The sequence below is a fragment of the Podarcis erhardii genome (genome assembly GCF_964252035.2).
Source record: "Podarcis erhardii genome assembly, chromosome: 3".
NCBI classification, from domain to species: Eukaryota; Metazoa; Chordata; class Lepidosauria; order Squamata; family Lacertidae; genus Podarcis; species Podarcis erhardii.
Window position 1 is genome coordinate 99,098,903 of NC_138507.1, and position 19,130 is coordinate 99,118,032.

At 42.3% G+C, this 19,130-nt stretch overlaps 1 protein-coding gene across 4 annotated transcripts in view; it reads right to left on the reverse strand.

The window, feature by feature from the left end:
- The window catches only part of TRAF5 (TNF receptor associated factor 5), a 29,035-nt gene continuing 9,905 nt past the window's right edge, over window positions 1-19,130 (reverse strand). For 3 of the 4 annotated variants that reach the window (XM_081854744.1, XM_081854745.1, XM_081854743.1), the window contains exons 2-11: window positions 11,847-12,074; window positions 9,853-9,910; window positions 8,534-8,635; window positions 6,374-6,538; window positions 5,655-5,732; window positions 5,238-5,312; window positions 4,875-4,967; window positions 2,598-2,738; window positions 1,384-1,552; window positions 1-668 (exon numbers count right to left, since the gene is read on the reverse strand). In XM_081854744.1, coding sequence (XP_081710870.1) covers window positions 91-668; window positions 1,384-1,552; window positions 2,598-2,738; window positions 4,875-4,967; window positions 5,238-5,312; window positions 5,655-5,732; window positions 6,374-6,538; window positions 8,534-8,635; window positions 9,853-9,910; window positions 11,847-12,070 — 1,683 coding nt within the window. In that variant the 5' untranslated portion in view covers window positions 12,071-12,074 and the 3' untranslated portion in view covers window positions 1-90. Of the gene's footprint in view, window positions 669-1,383; window positions 1,553-2,597; window positions 2,739-4,874; window positions 4,968-5,237; window positions 5,313-5,654; window positions 5,733-6,373; window positions 6,539-8,533; window positions 8,636-9,852; window positions 9,911-11,846; window positions 12,075-14,155; window positions 14,344-19,130 lie in introns of those variants that run through there. The other variant, XM_081854742.1, reaches the window with a different exon arrangement.

The window sequence follows — 19,130 nt, forward strand, 5'->3', positions numbered from 1 at the left end:
CAGAGTGAATAGCAGCTTTTTCCTGTTGTCTGAAAGCAATCCAGTTAAATCACCAAGCCGTCACCTTTAACAGTTCTCTTCCAAGCTCTCTCATAATTCCTCGAGGTCAGTTAAATCCACCACTACTTTCAGGAAGAGTGTATCATCTCTGATGTATGTATTCTTTGCATTTTCGAGCACAGTATGTGCAACAAACCGAGGACACCCTGAGGCAACATTCATCTCTCCTTCAGGTCTCTTGAAGCTGCTGCTGTGAGGGTCGGCTTTAAAGGTTTCTGTTATGTGATGTTTCTTCCCACTTTGGTCCAGAAGCATAAGTGTGACCTTTTGCTTGAAAGGCCACGGTAACAATGAATCAAACTCCCCTCTCATCACTACAAAGTACAAGGAAACGTGAGTGCCCTTTCCTGAACCATCCCCATTCAGGTATGCTCTGGCAGACAACCTGTACCCACAGCGGCTGGTGTAAAAAGGCTGGCTGACTACAGAGGGACAGAGTCCTTCCATAGCCTCTTTTTTCTTCATCTTGTAGTCGACAATTTTCCAGATCAGTTTCCCATTGTAACTTGTCCCTTCTAGAAGTTTAAACCGTTCTTCGTTTTTGTTAAGTTGTGCCCTGTGGATACTGAGGTGGACATCATGTTGGTTGGACAAGTCTTCCAGAACAACTAAGAGAAAGAAATGTGGGGAGATAAGAGAGGGTTACATACAGACACTTACAGAGTTTGTATTAGGCATCATTTTTACATATTTAACATCTACGGTAACTATCTAGAGCAGTGAGGGCCAAACTTGGCCCTCCAGCTGTTTTGGGACTACAACTCCCATCATCCCTAGCTAACAGGACCAGTGGTCAGGGATGATGGGAACTGTAGTCCCAAAACAGTTGGAGGGCTAAGTTTGGCCATCACTGATCCAGAGCAACTGTTCAGAGTCTGGCACTAACAGCTCCACTCCTTGTGATGCAACCTACTTTTCCTGCAGATTGGGGGCAACGCTGAAGTCAGTGGTCTGTCCGTTTTTAGTAGGATACATGGATTTGGATTCTAAACTCTTTGACATGCAAACCTCTTGTAAAAAAAAAAACTTAAGAGGAAGAGCACAACCCCTTCCATGCTGAACCTCCCCTCCCCAAAAAAGACCAGCAAAATAACCATTCAAGCATTGGCGCTCTAGAACCAAAGGAGAACACATAGGGAAAGCAGGAGACCAGTGTGCCACTAGGCAGCCATGTGGTTTGCTGAGAAAAGTACATGAATGAACTTGTAAAAGCCTCAACTCCCCTCAATGGCATTTTAGAATTTTAGATCTTAAGTAAAGTAAACTAGCTTACCACCCCCATAACACCAAAACACTTTAGGAAGAGAAGAATCCCCAATATACCTAAACGCTGCTCGTATGATTCCAGGAAAGCAACCTTTTGCTTTATGTTATCAATGGTCTCCAGAAGTGGTCTCAGGCTGAATTTACTCTGCTGCTGATTTGCCATCTGCACCAGCTGTCTCACTTGTGTTTCCAGGCAGGCAGATTTATCAATGTGAATTGCCAAAGTCTTTAGCGATATGGGGATGAGAGAGAAGGGAGAAGACATGCAATTTTAAAATAAAATTGAAGACGACAAACAAGTATTACAAATTGTTTATTAAAGTCTATCATTGACTGCATTTCCCTCCTCCGAGTTTTTCCAAAGGTTTCTTTTCAGTTAGGATCATAAATCGTCTGTCGTCACGATCTCAATTGTGTGAGGCGAAAAAGTCCAATGGCTTTGTCTTGCACAAATAGTTTTCTATCCCCTGGTCCTCTTTGTTTACTCCCACATTTCATGGTTGATGCTATGTCTGCAGCAATGATCTTTGCCAACGGTTTCAGGATATTTCCTTCCTTCCTCACTGCAATCTCAACTGTTGTGACAGTTTTAACCTTCTGCTTTAGTACCATGCCATGGTATAGCTTTAACAAAATGGTTGTTCCTAGTGCCCTTCTTCCACTCCAGTGCTAAAATTTAGATTGAGAGGTTCTTGGAGATTTACACTTGTTTGTTATTTTGTTGGTTTATGGAATTCTCAAGTTACATATACCAAACTGTACTTTTCTGCATTTCATTTCTTTCTGACTTCACTGTTTGCAGTCCATCTCCCCACAGGAAAATGAATATATGCTCATCAGGAAAACATTTCATTGGGTGGACCATAGACTGCAAAACATACGATATAATACATTTGATATATAATACTGCATACAATGTGCAGTAAGTCTCCAATGTTTATGCTCACTTATTGAGCTGCATAAATAATCATTTTTATCAAGAGCATGCAAACTTCAATTTTGTATCCCAGTTATGTGGGTTTCACCCAATGCATGCAGGAGACAGTCACCACACATGTGCAATCTGAAAGCACAGAGGGGTGGGAATCCATTTTTGCTTTCAGCATGCGAATGAACTATGAAAACAAAATGGAAATGATGTCCAGGTTAAGCAGAGCCAGAAAACCTTACATTTTAAGCTGAATCTAGCACAGTGCAGGCAGTATCTCCACACAGATACTGTTGTGTTTTCTTTGAAGCAGAAACTCTGTTAGGAAGGAGGGTGGGATTACCTGAGTGCTTGCCAGTAAGTTGCTATTTTTACCGTACAGCTGTGTAAACTGCCTGAAATCTTTCTCACACTTCTTAATCGTGTCTGCTAGCTGCTGTATTTTTCTCTCTTTGTGTTCAAGATTGTTATAAAGGTCAGAGATCTACAAAATAAAATGCGAAGTTGTAAATTTAATGTTTTATTTTTAAAAAGACACAAAAACTGATGAAAAAACTGAATTATGAAACAAGGGTTAAATCCAGCTAATGCTCAAAGTAGACCCATGTTAGTCATGTCTAACTCAGAACAGAGCTAACAATGAATACAACCCAGAGGGTTTGCTCAGCTGTTAAGAGATGGACAAGCTAATAGCCCAAGGATTGTTCCCATAATCACTTTCGACTGGGTCAGTTTTTATCTTGTGATCCACACAGACCCAACAACCAAGTATGGTAGCCCACCAGAGGCTTAACAAACTCTCTGTTTTTGTCCACTGCCTAGGACTATGACAGATTGATTTTGCCTCAGCTGCAACAAAACATGTCTGTCCTGCATTGGTTTCTACAGCCACAGCAGGCACTGTAACTCTCCCATAGTTTGACTTCACCCACGAAGGCGCACTCCTCCATTGTCTCCCAAGGTAGACCATGCCAACAAGGACACCCAGGAAAGTTTATAGTGTGTACAATTCCCTCCACCCCCCACTGATGCATGCTATACACATCAATAGCAACAGAAAAAACGGTAGCCAACAATCAAAACCCATTGTTTCTAGGGTGTGATTTAAATATGCATCAATGAGTACCATGCTGCTAGATTCAGAAGGTTTTTCTTTCATAAGAAAAGTGACACCTAACCTCACAGTGACTTTCTTTAGAACACACACTCACACACACACTCAACAGTTTTAGCATGGCATGAGGAACTGAAACATGCTTTCCTCTTTTCAAGCCGACTTTCTAAAGTTCATCTTATTAAAATGAAGGATCACCACACATTATACCGTATTTTTCGCCCTATAGGACGCACTTTTCCCCCTCCAAAAATGAAGGGGAAATGTGTGTGCGTCCTATGGGGCGAATGCAGGCTTTCGCTGAAGCCTGGAGAGCGAGAGGGGTCAATGCGCACCGACCCCTCTCGCTCTCCAGGCTTCAGGAGAGCCGCAGCGCCAGCCCCACAAGGTCGGGGGACAGCGGGGAGGCGGAACGGCGCCATCCCGCTGTCTCCCGATGTGGTTTGGAGGCTGATGGCGGGGAGATGCGTGCTTCTCCCGGCCGCCAGCCCCACAAGCTCCGGGGACAGCGGGGAGGCGCAGCGCGTCTTCCCGCTGTCCCCGGACCTGGTCTGCAGGCGGGCGGCGGGGAGAAGAGCGCTTCTCCCCACTGCCAGCCCCACAAGCTCTGGGGACAGCTGGGAGGCGCAGCGCGTCTTCCCGCTGTCCCCCGACCTGGTCTGCAGGCGGGCGGCGGGGAGAAGAGTGCTTCTCCCTGCTGCCAGCCCCACAAGCGCCTGGGGGGGAAATAATTTTTTTTCTTTGTTCCCCCCCCCCAAAAAAAAACTTGGTGCGTCCTATGGGCCGGTGCATCCTATGGGGCGAAAAATACGGTAAATGTTGGAAGGTACCAAATGGCCCCTAACACATAAACACCCTTCAGAGAACAATAAGGGTGCCAAAAGCACTGCAGAAATAACCTGAAGCAGATACATGGAAGATTAGTGTTACTACTTGCCCTTTCTTCATACAAAAGCTTTCACTGTACCCAGACCTTAACGTAATAACAACAATACTGCAATCATATGGAAATGCAAAGGGGGAGAAGGGTACTTTTTGCATGTAATAATAAAAAAAGATAACTGTCAACCTACAGATTCTTAATTAGCAACATTTTTTCCCCCAGGGCTCCAGACTTCTGTCTGCATATATACTTTTGACCAAACCTCATCCTTCCTTCTAGTTTGCTACATGAAAAAGTACTTGAGGCAAATAACCTTCTTGCTAATTTGCATACTCCCTTCTGCAAAGTGCTACTGTGAATCTGTAATGAGGGTATGTAAAAGTGGCGTGGATGTGTGGTTACCCACCCCCAACTAGCTACTGTGTGTGTGGACAATTGTCTCCAATAAAGATCTCACAAGCAGTAGTAATTTCTCCAAAATTAGCAAATTGCACAAGTACATGTGTAAGACACTTGTGGAACTAAGGGAAGTTTAGCCTCTTTTGAACCTCTTTGAATTTTTAGAACTGTTGCTTGTTTCCACTTAGAAGCTGAAGGGTTTGGGAGGAAATGCCATGCTATACCTGATCTTCCAGCTTTGAGTTCTTATCTAAGATCTGAAGCATATGTTCTCTCAAGTACATATTCTCATGTTCTGAAAGTTTTCCTCTTTTAATCTAAAATGAGAATATAAACATGTAGTGAGAATAAAGCTAACCTGACACATTATAAACTAAACAGATTTAAAATCATTCTAAAGCAAAAAAAATCAAAACAAAACAAAATGTAACAAGGGGAAAATCTCAGCAGGGATATTCTGAAAAAATTAAACCAGAGGAACAAAAAAAGAAGGATGAAGCAGAAAGAGACATTGGTTAGCTAGTGCCCTTTTATGCTTTGGAGAATTAGCATCTACTGTAGGACCATGGATGATTGCATTACAATACCTTTGTAGAACAGCCATACTTTTTATAAGGACAATCAATTTTCACCTCCGGACATATTACGACATGCTCTTCTACCTGCAAATATTAACAAGTTTTAAACGGCACATTAATTATAGGTGAAGAAGGTTTATGCGTTATGACCTTTATTTCCTGCAAAAGAAGTACAAAAAGGAACTAGATTACATTCTCTGCATCGTCACCAAATCTAGTCATGGACAATGACAATAACAAAGCGGTCCACAGATGCTACTTTGTGCTCTTACATTATCCATGGATGGCAATGTCACATAATTACTAACACGAAGAAGGGTGGCAACTCGTACTGCCACATGCAGAGGCTAGCAACAACTAGGGACTATTTTGCTCTTCTCTCAAACAACACTGTTATCTTGCAATGAAACGAAAATAACATTGTACCTCTTTTGTCAGAATTATCTGTGGGCAGCCATGGGGACAAATCAAGGGATAATCGGGACAATCTGTTCTCTCATGAGTCTGAAAACACATTGGGAAATCTGTTATTCAAGAGAAATGAAGAGGTTGGCTCTACTTAACACAAAACCAAAAGGCAGAAGAAATCGTGTTGACCATCCACTAGGAATCGACAGTGCAAGTCCAACTGAAATGAACAATAGTGCTTTTTCAAGCACTCCTGCGCACTTTCCATCACTCCAAGGGGGGGGGGGGGAAGAATGCACAATGCTCCAGTTGATTGTGGTTTTCATATATAAGGTAGCCCTTTCTAACCTGCTGCATATTACAGACTTAATGTCATTACGTCCCTCTCTGATTTTTATTTATTTATTTCTTGCTTCTCAGCTCTCTCTCTTCTACAGCGGAATAAAAAGTAAATGGCCCATGTCTAGAAATATGCACAGACAATTCAGTCTGAGCTTATTGGCCTGCACCCAACACACCACAGCGGCCTGGGACTTGCAATGCTACACCTGACGTAGATATAACAGAGAAACAGAAGTGCATGACATCATCGTAGTTTAAGCTCTTCAAGACTGTGACAGAAACAAGAGGGAGAGCAATATATATATATTTATGAGATTGTTCATATATAGAGAGAGGGAAGAGTCACATTTAGGGTTTTCCACAGTGTTTTGGAGACATTTTTACGAACATCTCACCTTTAAATCAATTGAAGTCACAGGCTGTTTGCAGTACTGGCAAAGTTCCTTCCGATAGCTGCACTGCAAACCTAGGTGTTCTTGCAAATCCTTCCGAATAACTTTTTCACAACATCCTTCATTAGTGCACTGCACGCTTTCGAACAAACACTGTTGTAGGTGGTCCTGTAAAGCAGAATCATGTACTACCATATATTACCTGCATCAAAAACATCACCATAGTATGTACAGGAGGCACATAAAACATACCGCATTTTGGGATCTGCAAGGAAGGTCAGATGTCTCTCTAAAAACCCCATAATCTACAACATTGTGCCTATATTCTGTTGGTTTCTTGCACCTTTGGGCGCACAATCATGGGGTAATGCAGTGAGCCACAGCTTCTCAATAAAGCATTTGTTGTGGGGACAGTCACATCTCTCGCTTCCTCCATAAGCCTCTGCCTTTTCCTTTTCCATTGCCATGCACAAATCCTTCTTCTTCTTCTGTTGTTGTTGTTGTTGTTGTTGTTGGTTTCAGAGTCCTGCTTCCTTCTACTATGCCCTTTTAAAATGTGGGGGTTTTTTTGGGGGGGGTTATTGGGTTGTTTTTATTTTGATTATGTATTTTGTGGTTTTATATTTTGATTTTATTCTGTGAACCGCCCTGAGACCTCCGGGTATAGGGTGGTAGATAAATTCTAATTCTAATAATAATAACAACAACAACAGGAAAAGCTGGGGTAGAGCATCCGTCTTGTATACAGAAGGTCCCGAGTTCAATCCCTGGGATTTCCTGGTTGGGCTGGGAGGAACCCCTGTCTGTCTGAAACCCTGGAGAGCTGCTGCCAGCCAGAGTGGACAGTACTGGGCTACATGGACCAATGGACTGACTCAATATAAGCCAGCTTCTGATGTATTCATCTACTTAATTTCCTCCTTCTTCTCCCCCTGTGCTGTCCCCAAATCTGCCCCAGAGGGTTACTGTTCCATTATTCTATAGACTGTATTATTCTATATCCATTATTCTAAGCTGAGATTCCTATATTGCAGGGGCTGGACTAGATGACCCTCAGCGTCCCTTCCACCTCTGCCTACAGAACGTTTGCCTAAAGACCACATTGGTTTCTACCTAGGCATGTTCCTAGGCTTTTACACTCTGCTGTAAAGAAGCCCCCCCCCCCACTTTTAGATGCCCCAAATGCCAATATAAAGCACGTCTGGCACAATTAAGACAAGTTTCTTTTCTGTTCTTCCCTTTTGAGAAGAACACACAAATTTAATGCACAAATGGATAAAATGGTGTGTGTGTGTGTGTACCATTTACACCCCCTTGAGCATCTTGGGGTGTGTGGGAAGGTGGCTTATAAATGAAATAAATAAGCTGTGGGTAGACAAGTTAAATTATTTGCAATACAATGCTGCTCCAGAGAAGCGGACACGGAGCAATGGTTCCAAACTACAAGAAAGAAGATTCCACCTAAACATTAGGAAGAACTTCCTGACAGTAAGAGCTGTTTGACAGTGGAATTTGCTGCCAAGGAGTGTGGTGGAGTCTCCTTCTTTGGAGGTCTTTAAGCAGAGGCTTGACAACCATATGTCAGGAGTGCTCTGATGGTGTTTCCTGCTTGGCAGGGGGTTGGACTCGATGGCCCTTGTGGTCTCTTCCAACTCTATGATTCTATGATTCTTGCTCACTGCTGCCTGATTTATAAATCCATGTGCATAACATCACGTGGTAAGATCACAGAAGCTGCGCTATTCACCTTGAACTTGCAGGGATTGGATGGGAAGAATACAGATGCTTCATGCTCCCCCCCCCCCACCCTCCTATGCCCTCAGTACACATTTGGCAGGGTCAAAGCCAACGGCCTGCCTTTTTTCTACAACCACAGGAGATCTATTTAACAGGGAGAGAGACGAAAAAACTGAGGTTCCAGTGAGTAAAACAAGCAGTTTAAGAGCAATGCAATATCAAGTCTCTTATTGGCAGTGTGTTCCCACCCACACAGGCTGACGCTTCTCATACTCATAATGGGAAAATATATATTATGTTTAAAAAAGTATATTAAAAAAGAAAAAAGGGGGAGAAGTAGCTTTAGTAATAAGTGCAATTGCTTCACAAAGGCAGAAAGACATCAAAACTTGGCTCAATTGATACTAAGAGTTGAGGAATGCAAACCTGATATCGCCCCAGAGACGTTTTTGCATTACAGGCTGGTGAATTTCTGCAAAACACTTGCAAATTGAGAACTTCCCTTTTACAGCAATTGTCTTTGAAAACCTAAATAAAAAGAGTATAAAAGCTTATTTCAAAGCACACGCAGAAGGTCCATAATTCACTATAATCTTTTAAAACTTAATGAAAAGCCAGTCTTGCTACAGAGGAAATTATGTGATAAACAAGTTTCTAGTGTTGAAGTTTGGGGAGTGAGGTTAATGCTAGTTTCAAGTGCTTGAAGGCTCTAGAGGAGAGAGAGTAACTAGGCATCAGATGAGCATAAATTATATAAAATAAACCCCTTGAACAGGAAGGATTACGCTGGTGAAGAAATCTCAGCTCTCCTCCTCCCAACACACAGAATATCCACCCCAAGTTCCATACACAGCTCCATCTTCTCTGTTATTCAGGTTTGTTGTCTTTGAGTTCTCTCCAACCTGCAACTGCCCTATTGTGGAGGTGGGTCTGAGACAGCAGCCTTCCATTACTCAGACCCCACAATTGGCAGGGGAGGCCTTTTTGGGGGTGCCACCGTAGGTCAGATGCTGCTGACCTGTGACAGGGCCATTTCAGTGTCAGTTTCCCATTTGTAGAATTGCCCTCCCTGTTCAGGTGTGCTTCTCTCCCCGACTGTTGACTTTGGAGAAGTTTTTAAAATGTTCCTATTTACCCAGGCACCTGTCAATCCTGAAAATCACTGGTTTCTAGAATGTTTTAAGCCGATTTCAAAATTTATGATTACTGATGTGTTTGCTACCATGGATAAAGGGCAGGAAATAAACTGAATGAACAGATAATTTTTCCACCCCTGCAGTAGTTGCAGTTTTATTTTCTGGGCATGAGGTCAAAGTGGTGGCTTTGAGCTACAAACCCTAAATGGCTTGAGATAATATCTATTTTACAGGAAATGCCTCACCTCATAATACATATCAGGATCATAAAGATCAGCCCAAAGGCTCTTGACTGTGTTAGCATGATGTGAAATCTTAACAGGAAGGGCTGGTAGGAAGCCATAAACTTGCTTCACAATTGTAAAACTCATTTTCCCCTAAAAACAGGAGTAGGAGGGGAAATAGATCTGGCCATTCCTGAGAGTTCTGGATTTCCAAGTTTGTTCTTCATGTTTTGATGATTAAAATTATTTAAACATTCTTGTATAAAAATCTCATTGGGCTTGAATAGATTCTTCACGTACATTCAAATAATACTGCACACAAAACTATTGAATCGATTGACTCCCCGCACCCTCCAAAGAATGTAAACAGAAATTATTTTCTTACTTCATGTAGTTTTATTATTTCTTTGTCCACAGGACAGGTGGGTACAGCATTCAGTTCTCTAAAGAGATCAGAGGTTATATTTGGTTTTTTTAAAAATCCGCTCTGGGGAAAGGATCAAAATTATATGCCTATTATAGCTGGCCCATTAAATTCCAGTTTTATCTGAACAAAAGAATTATTTTTAAAATCCCTCATCTTGCTGCATATTAGACCGGTGCCGATTTCAGCATACCCTTTTCTCAAAAAGGTCCTCCTCACCCATTTTAAATGATTCTAGAGTCTGTTGGCTACACTCGCAGCACCTCTTTAAATTGGAGTCCAGCTGTCATGTTACCATACAGAGAGCTAAAGGGAAATTGCAAGAGGAAATTAAATTAACAAAGCCAGCAACCTAACAAGTAGTTTAACTGAGCATTAAGTAATAACCGTCACATAAATTGGGAGCACATAAAAATGCTAAGAACTGTGCAGAAGAGGGAAAGCTGAATAAAAATCAACATAGTATCAAAGCAGTCCTGTTAAACAGGGGAGGGGAGCCTGTGGTTCTTGTGATGTTGCTGGATTCTCAACAACCCTAGCCAGCATGGGCAGTGGTCAGGAATGATGGGAATTGTAGGAGAGCAACCTATGGAAGGCTGTAGGCTCCCCACCCAGTGTTAAACTATGTTATAGATCAGATATAAACAAAGGAAACTAGTGAGTCATTAAGCAAGGACTGCTTCTTATTTATTTCATTTAAACCTGCCCTACACCACACTAGTGATCCCAGGGCATGGTACGTCAATTATTACTTTCTCATCAATTAGTCTTAAAACCCACACAACACAATCCTATGCATATTTATTTAGTGCTCAGAGGTTCTTACTTCCATGTAAATGTGCACAGTCGTGCAGCATTAGGCTGCCATCCCATACCCAGCTATCTTGGGAGTAAGCTTAATGGAAACAAATGGGAATTACTTCCAAGTAGACAAGCATATGATCGAACGGTTAAGTGACACTTTAGAATTACAGCGTCTCAATTTCACTCTAGAAAGTAACTGTGCAGGCATTTCAGAAAGCAAGAAACCAGTATGACTCTGAAGTGAAACTTAGGTGAATCAAAAGGGTGCTTTTATAAGACAGAGTTAAAGTTTCATTTTTCTACATCTCTTCTCTACTGCAAAGTCACACCAAGCCTGTAGCACTTTAATATCACTGCTATAATTTTTCAAGCGTTGGAAAGAGGGACTTCCCAGAAAGAAAAACCCACCAGCTTCTATGGGAAGCTGCAATAATAAGCCTTATTTAAGATCACAACGCATCTAACATATGGACGTGAACCAGACAAAAGTGTATCCAATCCCCATTCGTTTTACTGAGGAGCGAAGTATGTGTTTAAAGGGCCTCCACTGAAGTCAATGGGATTTCAGAATGTTTTAATATTGCACTGCTCATGCCTCAGAGATCCACAAAAATTTTAAAAAGTTGCCCCGGGAAAATATGTTGACTAAAGCAAGAGGAAAACTAACACACCTTAGGATTATAGTAATGTGCTGTTCACATTGCTTGTGGAGTTGCAGGAATAATTAGGCTTTGCTGGGGTCCTCATTTGGCCCACAAATCTGTTTCCCCAAGCCACATCTATCAGCCCACACCCAACATAATGCTGGGATCCAATTCACTTAGGAATTCCTGAGTGTAGCCAATCCAGGGTTTGTGGCTGCAAACACTGCTTTTGCAGTAGGGATCTTTCTTGGAAGCACAGCTCGAGTTCAAGCTTTCCGGCAGAGGAAGAATCAGGAGCGCATGATTATTTCCTTTGAAGCTGGGTCACCTGACATTATGGTGCTGTCAGGTGACTGACAGGTGGGCAGCACTACTCACCTGCCAAAATGGTCTCCCAAAATGGGATCCTGTTCCCCAGCCCTCACACAAACACAATTTACATAGTTTTCAGGGATGGAAAGGGAGGGTTTGGATCTGAATGTAAGAGAAGGAAGGGACATTTCTTACCTCAGAGAGACTATGCAACGCTGGCAAAATCTGTGCCCACATCCTGTCTGGTGAGGATTGTGAAGGACCAGGTGGCAATAGGCACATTTGTATCGTTCTTCTACGATTTCCACGAACTGATAGTCGGCATTAGGCTCAAAGTCTAAGGAAATGGCACTAGTAGAATTCTGCCGAATGTAGAGATTTGCTAAGTTGCCTGCAAGGTCTTCAGCGGCCATGGGCATACAGCTACAAAGACAAGAAGGAAGAGAGTGATGCTAGCTGAGAACCTATCGTTATACTTTCCTCACATCTTAAGAGTATCAGGCTTGGAGCTACAAACAGCTCAATATGTACAGTCATGAGGGGAAAGGAAGCACACCCTCTTTGATTTCTGTGGTCCTTAATCCTTGCCTATATTTGAATGGGTCTGAACTAATTTATTCTCCCAGGGTGTATGTTTTACAGTATCACTCAGACATTAGCAGGGTCAGGGTGTGTGTGTGTGTGTGCACATTTTCTTCAGTTTGCGTTCAAAGGACACAGAGTTCAAATGTGTAAGACAGGAAGCAAATGCTCTATGCTTATACTTTTATGTTTCCTGCCTCAAACCCAAGTCGTAACATATGGCATTTAACTTTCCACACACAAGTGGTTCTTAAAAAAAAACACCACACACGCACACTGTTCTACATCACTATCTTCTTAAAATGTCATTCAACATTGACAGGGACTGGGCACCTCAGAGATGAGATTTGAATGGGACTGCATAGCTCACGCTCTCAGCTTCTACATTAGCCGGGTTGTAGGTTGCCGGTGTTCCTTAATGAGACTTCCTCATTTAGGGGAAAGGAAGCAAGTCCAGTGGAAGAGCATCTGTTTTGCACACAGGCGGTCCTGAGATCCATCTCCAGCATCTCTAAGTAGGGTTGGAGATTTCCTCTCTGCCCAGAGAGTCACTAGTCTGCATATGTAAACACACACTGAGCACAGAATCTATGATTCTATGAGATGGACCAACAGACTGACTCAGTGTAACGCAGCTTCCTATGCTCCTACTGTGAAGAAATATAAGGCTGGAAGGGAGTAAGGGACTTTTTCCCTTCAGCAACTAGCAAGCTGACTCCCAAGTAACTCAAAACCCAGACCACTTCTCCTCCTTGCTTTTTATCCCTGAAGGAAATGAACAGGGATTTTCCTTTGCAAAAATCCATCACAGGCTAATAGACACCTTCAGAAACTAACAACAAAAAAGCCTAAACATGTTACCAAATTACTCCAGAGAAGTAGCAATGTAGCCTGTGTGTTCAGGTCAATTAAGAAACATTTTATGCTACAAATCAGATGCAGTTGTGTTTTGGGGTTCGATGGACAGCTTGCCAAGCTTTAGGTACTTGATTGGTTGAGGTTGCTAAATAAACCTGCAGAGGAAAACATTTGCTGCAGTTCAGTTTATATGCTAAATGCCTTTGATTAGCCTTTGCACAGCCCAGGAAGCTAAAAACACCCATAATCTGATCACTATTGCAAAAAAAACGACACAGCACTAGAGCTATAAACAAAAGGGCAAATTTAAATTCTTTTTTTTTAAGGGTTGAGGAACACTGCTAATTATTCCTTTGAATGCCTCATTAAAAATCCAGAGTCTAATTACCTTTCCCCAATATGAATTAAAACAAACTGCTGTAGGGACACTGCATATTAAGAATGCTTCATGTTTAAAGCACTGCATTGTTTTAACATGATTATGGCTAAATTCAAAACGTGCATTTTTACACAAGCTAAAAAGGAACAAAGAATATAATGTACAGCATTTGCTTTGGCTTTATTGTTTTTTTTCCAGCACTCCCTAATTTGCTGCTGTTTTTCTAATGGTTAATACCAATTAGTGGTTCTTTCTTCTTTTCTGCTCCCCATGTCTGTGATTTCAATATTGTAACAAACAAGATGCGTGTTATTTACAAAAACAGCAGAAGTGGTTCTTGAGTTCTTGCATATTTATAGACATTAGAGACATGGAAATCAAGAGCTCCGCAGCTCCTAAAATGGAGCTTCACGTTGGAGCTACATTTTTAAATTAATGATGGTATTAACTATTCCCATAAGAGTTGTGCACAGAGTTTAAGATGAGAGAACATACCAACATAAGAAAACATTTCCTTGCTCCAATTACTGCACAGTTTTTGTTTTCTTTTATGTAAGGACTTCTCAGTTTTTGTTATTTCAGTTTTTGTTTACTTTTGTTATATATATATTAAAAACCTTTTATAAAAATGCAAGGAACTTGCACTTAATTGGGAGTTGAGCATATACAGCATTCAAAAACTTACCATATAATCATATGCACATTTACTCCAAAGTCAACCCCAGTGTGCTTACTGGGGTTTTCTTCTGGGTAAGTGTGAACAGCCTGAAATTCTGTGGTGCCTTGCATAACAGCTGAACACACTGAAGATATTTAGGAATGACTCATTCTTGGAAATGTCAAAACTGTTAAGAAACTTGCACAGGCAGAATGCTGAAATTTGGTGTGCCTTTATTCTAAAATAACTTGATTGCTGAGAATCTGAAAACAGGATATTTTTGTCTTTTATGTGAATTCTACTGTGTCAAAAAGGGACAGCACAGAGCAAGCGAAACGTGTGGATGACTGGAAGGGTGAGAGCGTTCCTTCCTACACAACTCAAGGGCGGTACAATGATATAGGGATGCGGGTGGCGCTGTGGTCTAAAGCACTGAGCCTCTTGGGCATGCGAGGGAGTGAACTTGAAAGCACGCCAGTGCAAGTAGATAAATAGGTACCACTGCGGTGAAAAGGTAAATGCCATTTCCGTGCGCTCTGGCTTCTGTCACTGTGTTCTGTTGCGCCAGAAGCGGTTTAGTCCTGCTGGCCACATGACCCAGAAAGCTGTCTGTGGACAAACGCCGACTCCCTCGGCCTGAAAGCGAGATGAGCGTCGCAACCCCATAGTCACCTTTGACTGGACTTAACCGTCCACGAGTCCTTTACCTTTATCTTTTTTTTTTTTTTTTACAAAGATATGAAAGAGAAATTTGCAGCGGCAGCCCTGAACATATTCAAGCTGGCAGAATATAAACTGGGTTTACTATCCTAAGTAAAGGTTTGGACTAACTAATGAAAACCAGGGGACTACGTCTTCATTGCCAATAATTATATATTTTTGAAACCATGATTTCCCAAGGGAAGAATAACTGTTGTTTTTTTAATTGTGTAATCTTTCATATGGCTCAGACACACAAATCAAAATTAGCACCTACTGTACCACTAATCCAGCAAACAGTGATTTGGCAAAGCTGTCATATGAGCAATCTGCCATGCATTTGAATTGCACCTCAGTGCGTGGTGTCATGCATGCAATTGCCCCTTCTACTGCAGGCCAGGTAAATCAGACAAAAGTGTTTTTGTTAATGGGAATCCACATGTTTCTCTGCTGGCTTTAGAGTTATTCTCTAAGTAGGGTAAGAGGACAAACCTGTAAGCAAGTTGCTACATTGAGGTGCCATGATACTTCTGTAAAGGAGGCATTGCATTATTGTATTAAATTGCGTGGGGTTTGGTTTTTTTAAAAAAGGCAACCAACAATTATTTTGATATGCTGGTCACTTTTGTATTATTCTCTGTTACATAACAGTTGTCGTCATTACACTGATTTTAAAAAGAATAAATTAATAATCCACTTTCCCCATGCACTCAGAGTAGTAAACAGCAAGTACAAAGCAGTAAGGCTACTTGCAGAATTAAAAAAATAAAGTTCAAGAAAAGCACCATTAAAAAGTTAGAACGAAAAGATGATGATGGCATGGGAATTCAGAAAAGGTGGACTTGTGCAAAAGTTTGTATTGATTTAGCAAGCCTCCAAGGACAGGCTTGAATTTTTGTACTAAGCATTTAAAGGTAAAGCGACCCCTGACCATTAGGTCCAGTTGTGGCCGACTCTGGGGTGGCGGTGCTCATCTCGCTTTATTGGCCAAGGGAGCCGGCATACAGCTTCCGGGTCATGTGGCCAGCATGACTAAGCCGCTTCTGGTGAACCAGAACAGCACACGGAAACGCCGTTTACCTTCCCGCTGGAGCAGTACCTATTTATCTACTTGCACTTTGAGGTGCTTTCGAACTGCTAGGTTGACAGGAGCAGGGACTGAGCAATGGGAGCTCACCCCGACGATTTAGGCAGGCCCAAAAGAAAATTTGTTTCTGCAAGTCAATCTGCCAAGAACCTTTTCCTTCCAGGTTCAAACGTTTCCCTAGTATTTGTTGTTTTCAAAAGGCACCTCTAGTCACTCTTCTCATATTTTAGGGCAAGGTGCTATAGTGAACAGGGGTCACTATAACTATCAGGTAAATCCAACCTTGGCCCTGCTCTTTTCTTTCCTGACAATGGAGATCTCAGGAAGTTTTGACCACTGCTGGGCTGGATTTATAGAAGAGGCTAGATAGGTCCCATGATCCTTTTTTGCACCATCTGGGGAGGGGGGCGGGCGGTGTCGGCATCGAGAGAGATCATTTTCATAATACAGCAGTAGTGCAGTCTATCAATTTCCTCCTAAATATCTCTTTTCAGCAGCCTGGCCTAGACCCTGCAATTCTCATAATATGTTGCTGGTTTGCTGATGATGCTGGCATTGAAGACAAAAGCTTTAAGTGATTCACCAAGGCACACAATTTCCAAGATTCACCAAGGCACACAATTTCCAAGAGGTCCACGGGGAGAAAAAGATTGAGAACTGCTGTCCCAGTCAATTTCACCCACAGCGAAGCACTTTATGGGAAACCTTTTATAAAAATTCATATCTAGGCACACTGCCAATAAATGTCTCCTCTTCTGAGAAGAGCCCCAGGGAAAGCCCCAGGGATTAAACAGGGTCTGGGTCCAATAAATCTGGACAAATGAGAAACAGGTAGTAATCATTTAAGTTGTTTACCTTTCAATGTATCCTACTGCTATCAGTGCCTTGCAGACTTTAATCAAAGGAAATAGGAAGGAAACAGACAAGACTTGGTTTGCACACAGTGTGCTACATCAGTAAGGACGGAGATGGAAATGATTACTGGCACAGATGTGAAATCAAGAACATGTGGATTTCTGAACAACCGTCAGGTGCGAATTACAAAAATAGTATTCAACAATAGTCTTTGTTTATAAAGAATGACAAGGGCACACAATCAGCCTGTAAGCGATAATGGAGACCCCAATATCATGGTATGAAGTCTAGAGAGAATGGTGTTTTAACTTTGTAAGAAGTCAAAAAGTAAATGTAGCATTCAAGTAGGAGGGCACTTAAGCAGCTTGGTTTTAAAATGTTATTGATCAATACAGTGTAAGAGTACTACTAGGCTGGTAGGGTCTACTTAACAAGGGATAAGACCTGTGTTCAAAAACCCCTATGCTATCTCTCACTCAGAGTTTTGAATATCAGTATCCCCCCATATTTAAAACTTTAGGAAAGTTATTGAGGTGTTTAAAATCAAACAAACTTTCATTCAAGCTTTTAATCTGCACATTTGTCTCCCTTTGCAGATTGCCTGGTGTTTCCATTCTGCATCTTACCATATTTTTCACCCTATAGGACGCACTTTTCCCCCTCCAAAAATGAAGGGGAAATCTGTGTGTGTCCTATGGGGCAAATGCAGGCTTTTGCTGAAGCCTGGAGAGCGAGGGGGGTCGGTGCGCACCAACCCCTCTTGCTCTCCAGGCTTCAGGAAGCTATCCGCTAGCCGTGGGAGACGCAGCTCTCCCACGGCTAGCGGAGACCTTGCCGGCACCCAGAAGCTTGGGGCGCGCTGAGCTCAGCAGGCCCCAAGCTTCGGGCTTCGCGCAGCTTTCCCACGGCTTGCGGATAGCAGCCTGTTCTGGGGGCTGGGGAATAATTTTTTTTCTTTATTTCCCCCCCAAAAAACTAGGTGCGTCCTATGGGCCGGTGCGTCCTATGGGGCGAAAAATATGGTAAATAGGTTTTAATCGTATTTCTCCCTTTTTAGGCAAGCTGCCAGAAGATTGCATAAAGGCACACACCAATTTGATATACAGAACTGCATGTACTCATCTAGCATCCTGACCAAGTATAAACAATTAAAGATAGCTCTTTAACAAGGAAGCCATAAAAATTTGTCAAATATTTTCCAGACTGTAGAAGCATATTGTGCATTTCTAAAAAGGGCTTTCAATTGGATGACTCCATGCTCTGATATTATGAGGGGGCGACTTCTTCCTACTCGTTTTCTCCACACCATGTGTATAATTTCCCACATCTCTAACATATGCCCCCATCCTCCCCGAAAAAGCTCCAGGCATGGTAACCTTCCCTCATAGGAGAGTTGTCTTTCTCTTCACTTTTCCCATCTCTGCAATATCTTTTTATAGGTATGGCACAGTATCCCAAGTCTGGACAAACCATAGACTTGTATAGCCGAATTATGATACTAGCTGTTCATTTTCAGCCCCTTTCCTAATCTCTTAACTTTTTCACAGCTGCTGCACACTGGGTTAACAGGTTCATTCTTCATACTACGGCGTACTTAACCCTGTCTCCTCCTCCTAGACCAGGGATACGCAACCTAAGGCCCAACTGCCTTCTCAATCCGGCCCACGGACGGTCCGGGAATCAGCGTATTTTTACATGAGCAGAATGTCATTTTATTTAAAATGCATCTCTGGGATATTTGTGGGGCACAGGAATTTGTTCACCCCCCCCAGACAAAATATAGTCTGGCCCACCACATGGTCTGAGGGACAGTGGACTGGTCCATGGCTGAAAAAGGTTGCTGTCCCCTGTCCTAGACACACCTTCCTACTTTGCTCCTGCTCTGTTCACCTGACAAGCGAAGCAGAAGGGAGACAGAGAGACCCCAGACAAAATCCTCATGCAAAGGAGAAGGCTGTGAAGACTAGCTAAGCCGGACAGGTGAATTATTATTATTATTTATTGGGTTTATATACTTGGAGGTCTTAGGGCGGTTCACAGAAATCACTTTCCTATTGGCAGAAAGCTCTAATCTCGATCATTCCGATTCGCTTTACTTTACCTCAAATGAACCCATGGTTGTAATAAATGGATACCAAGATGAGTAAGCTCAAAGAACAAGAAAACCAATTCTGAGTGCACTGAAGTCCGGTTTGATTTCCACGTGAGCAATACAAGCACAGGCGTTACACACACACACACACACACACACACACACACACACACCCCAGTTGCTACTGTGTATACACACGACACTGGGAAATAATTAATTCAGTTCAAACCTGGAAATGGCAGAAGAGTGCTGGAGAGTCCTGATGGAGC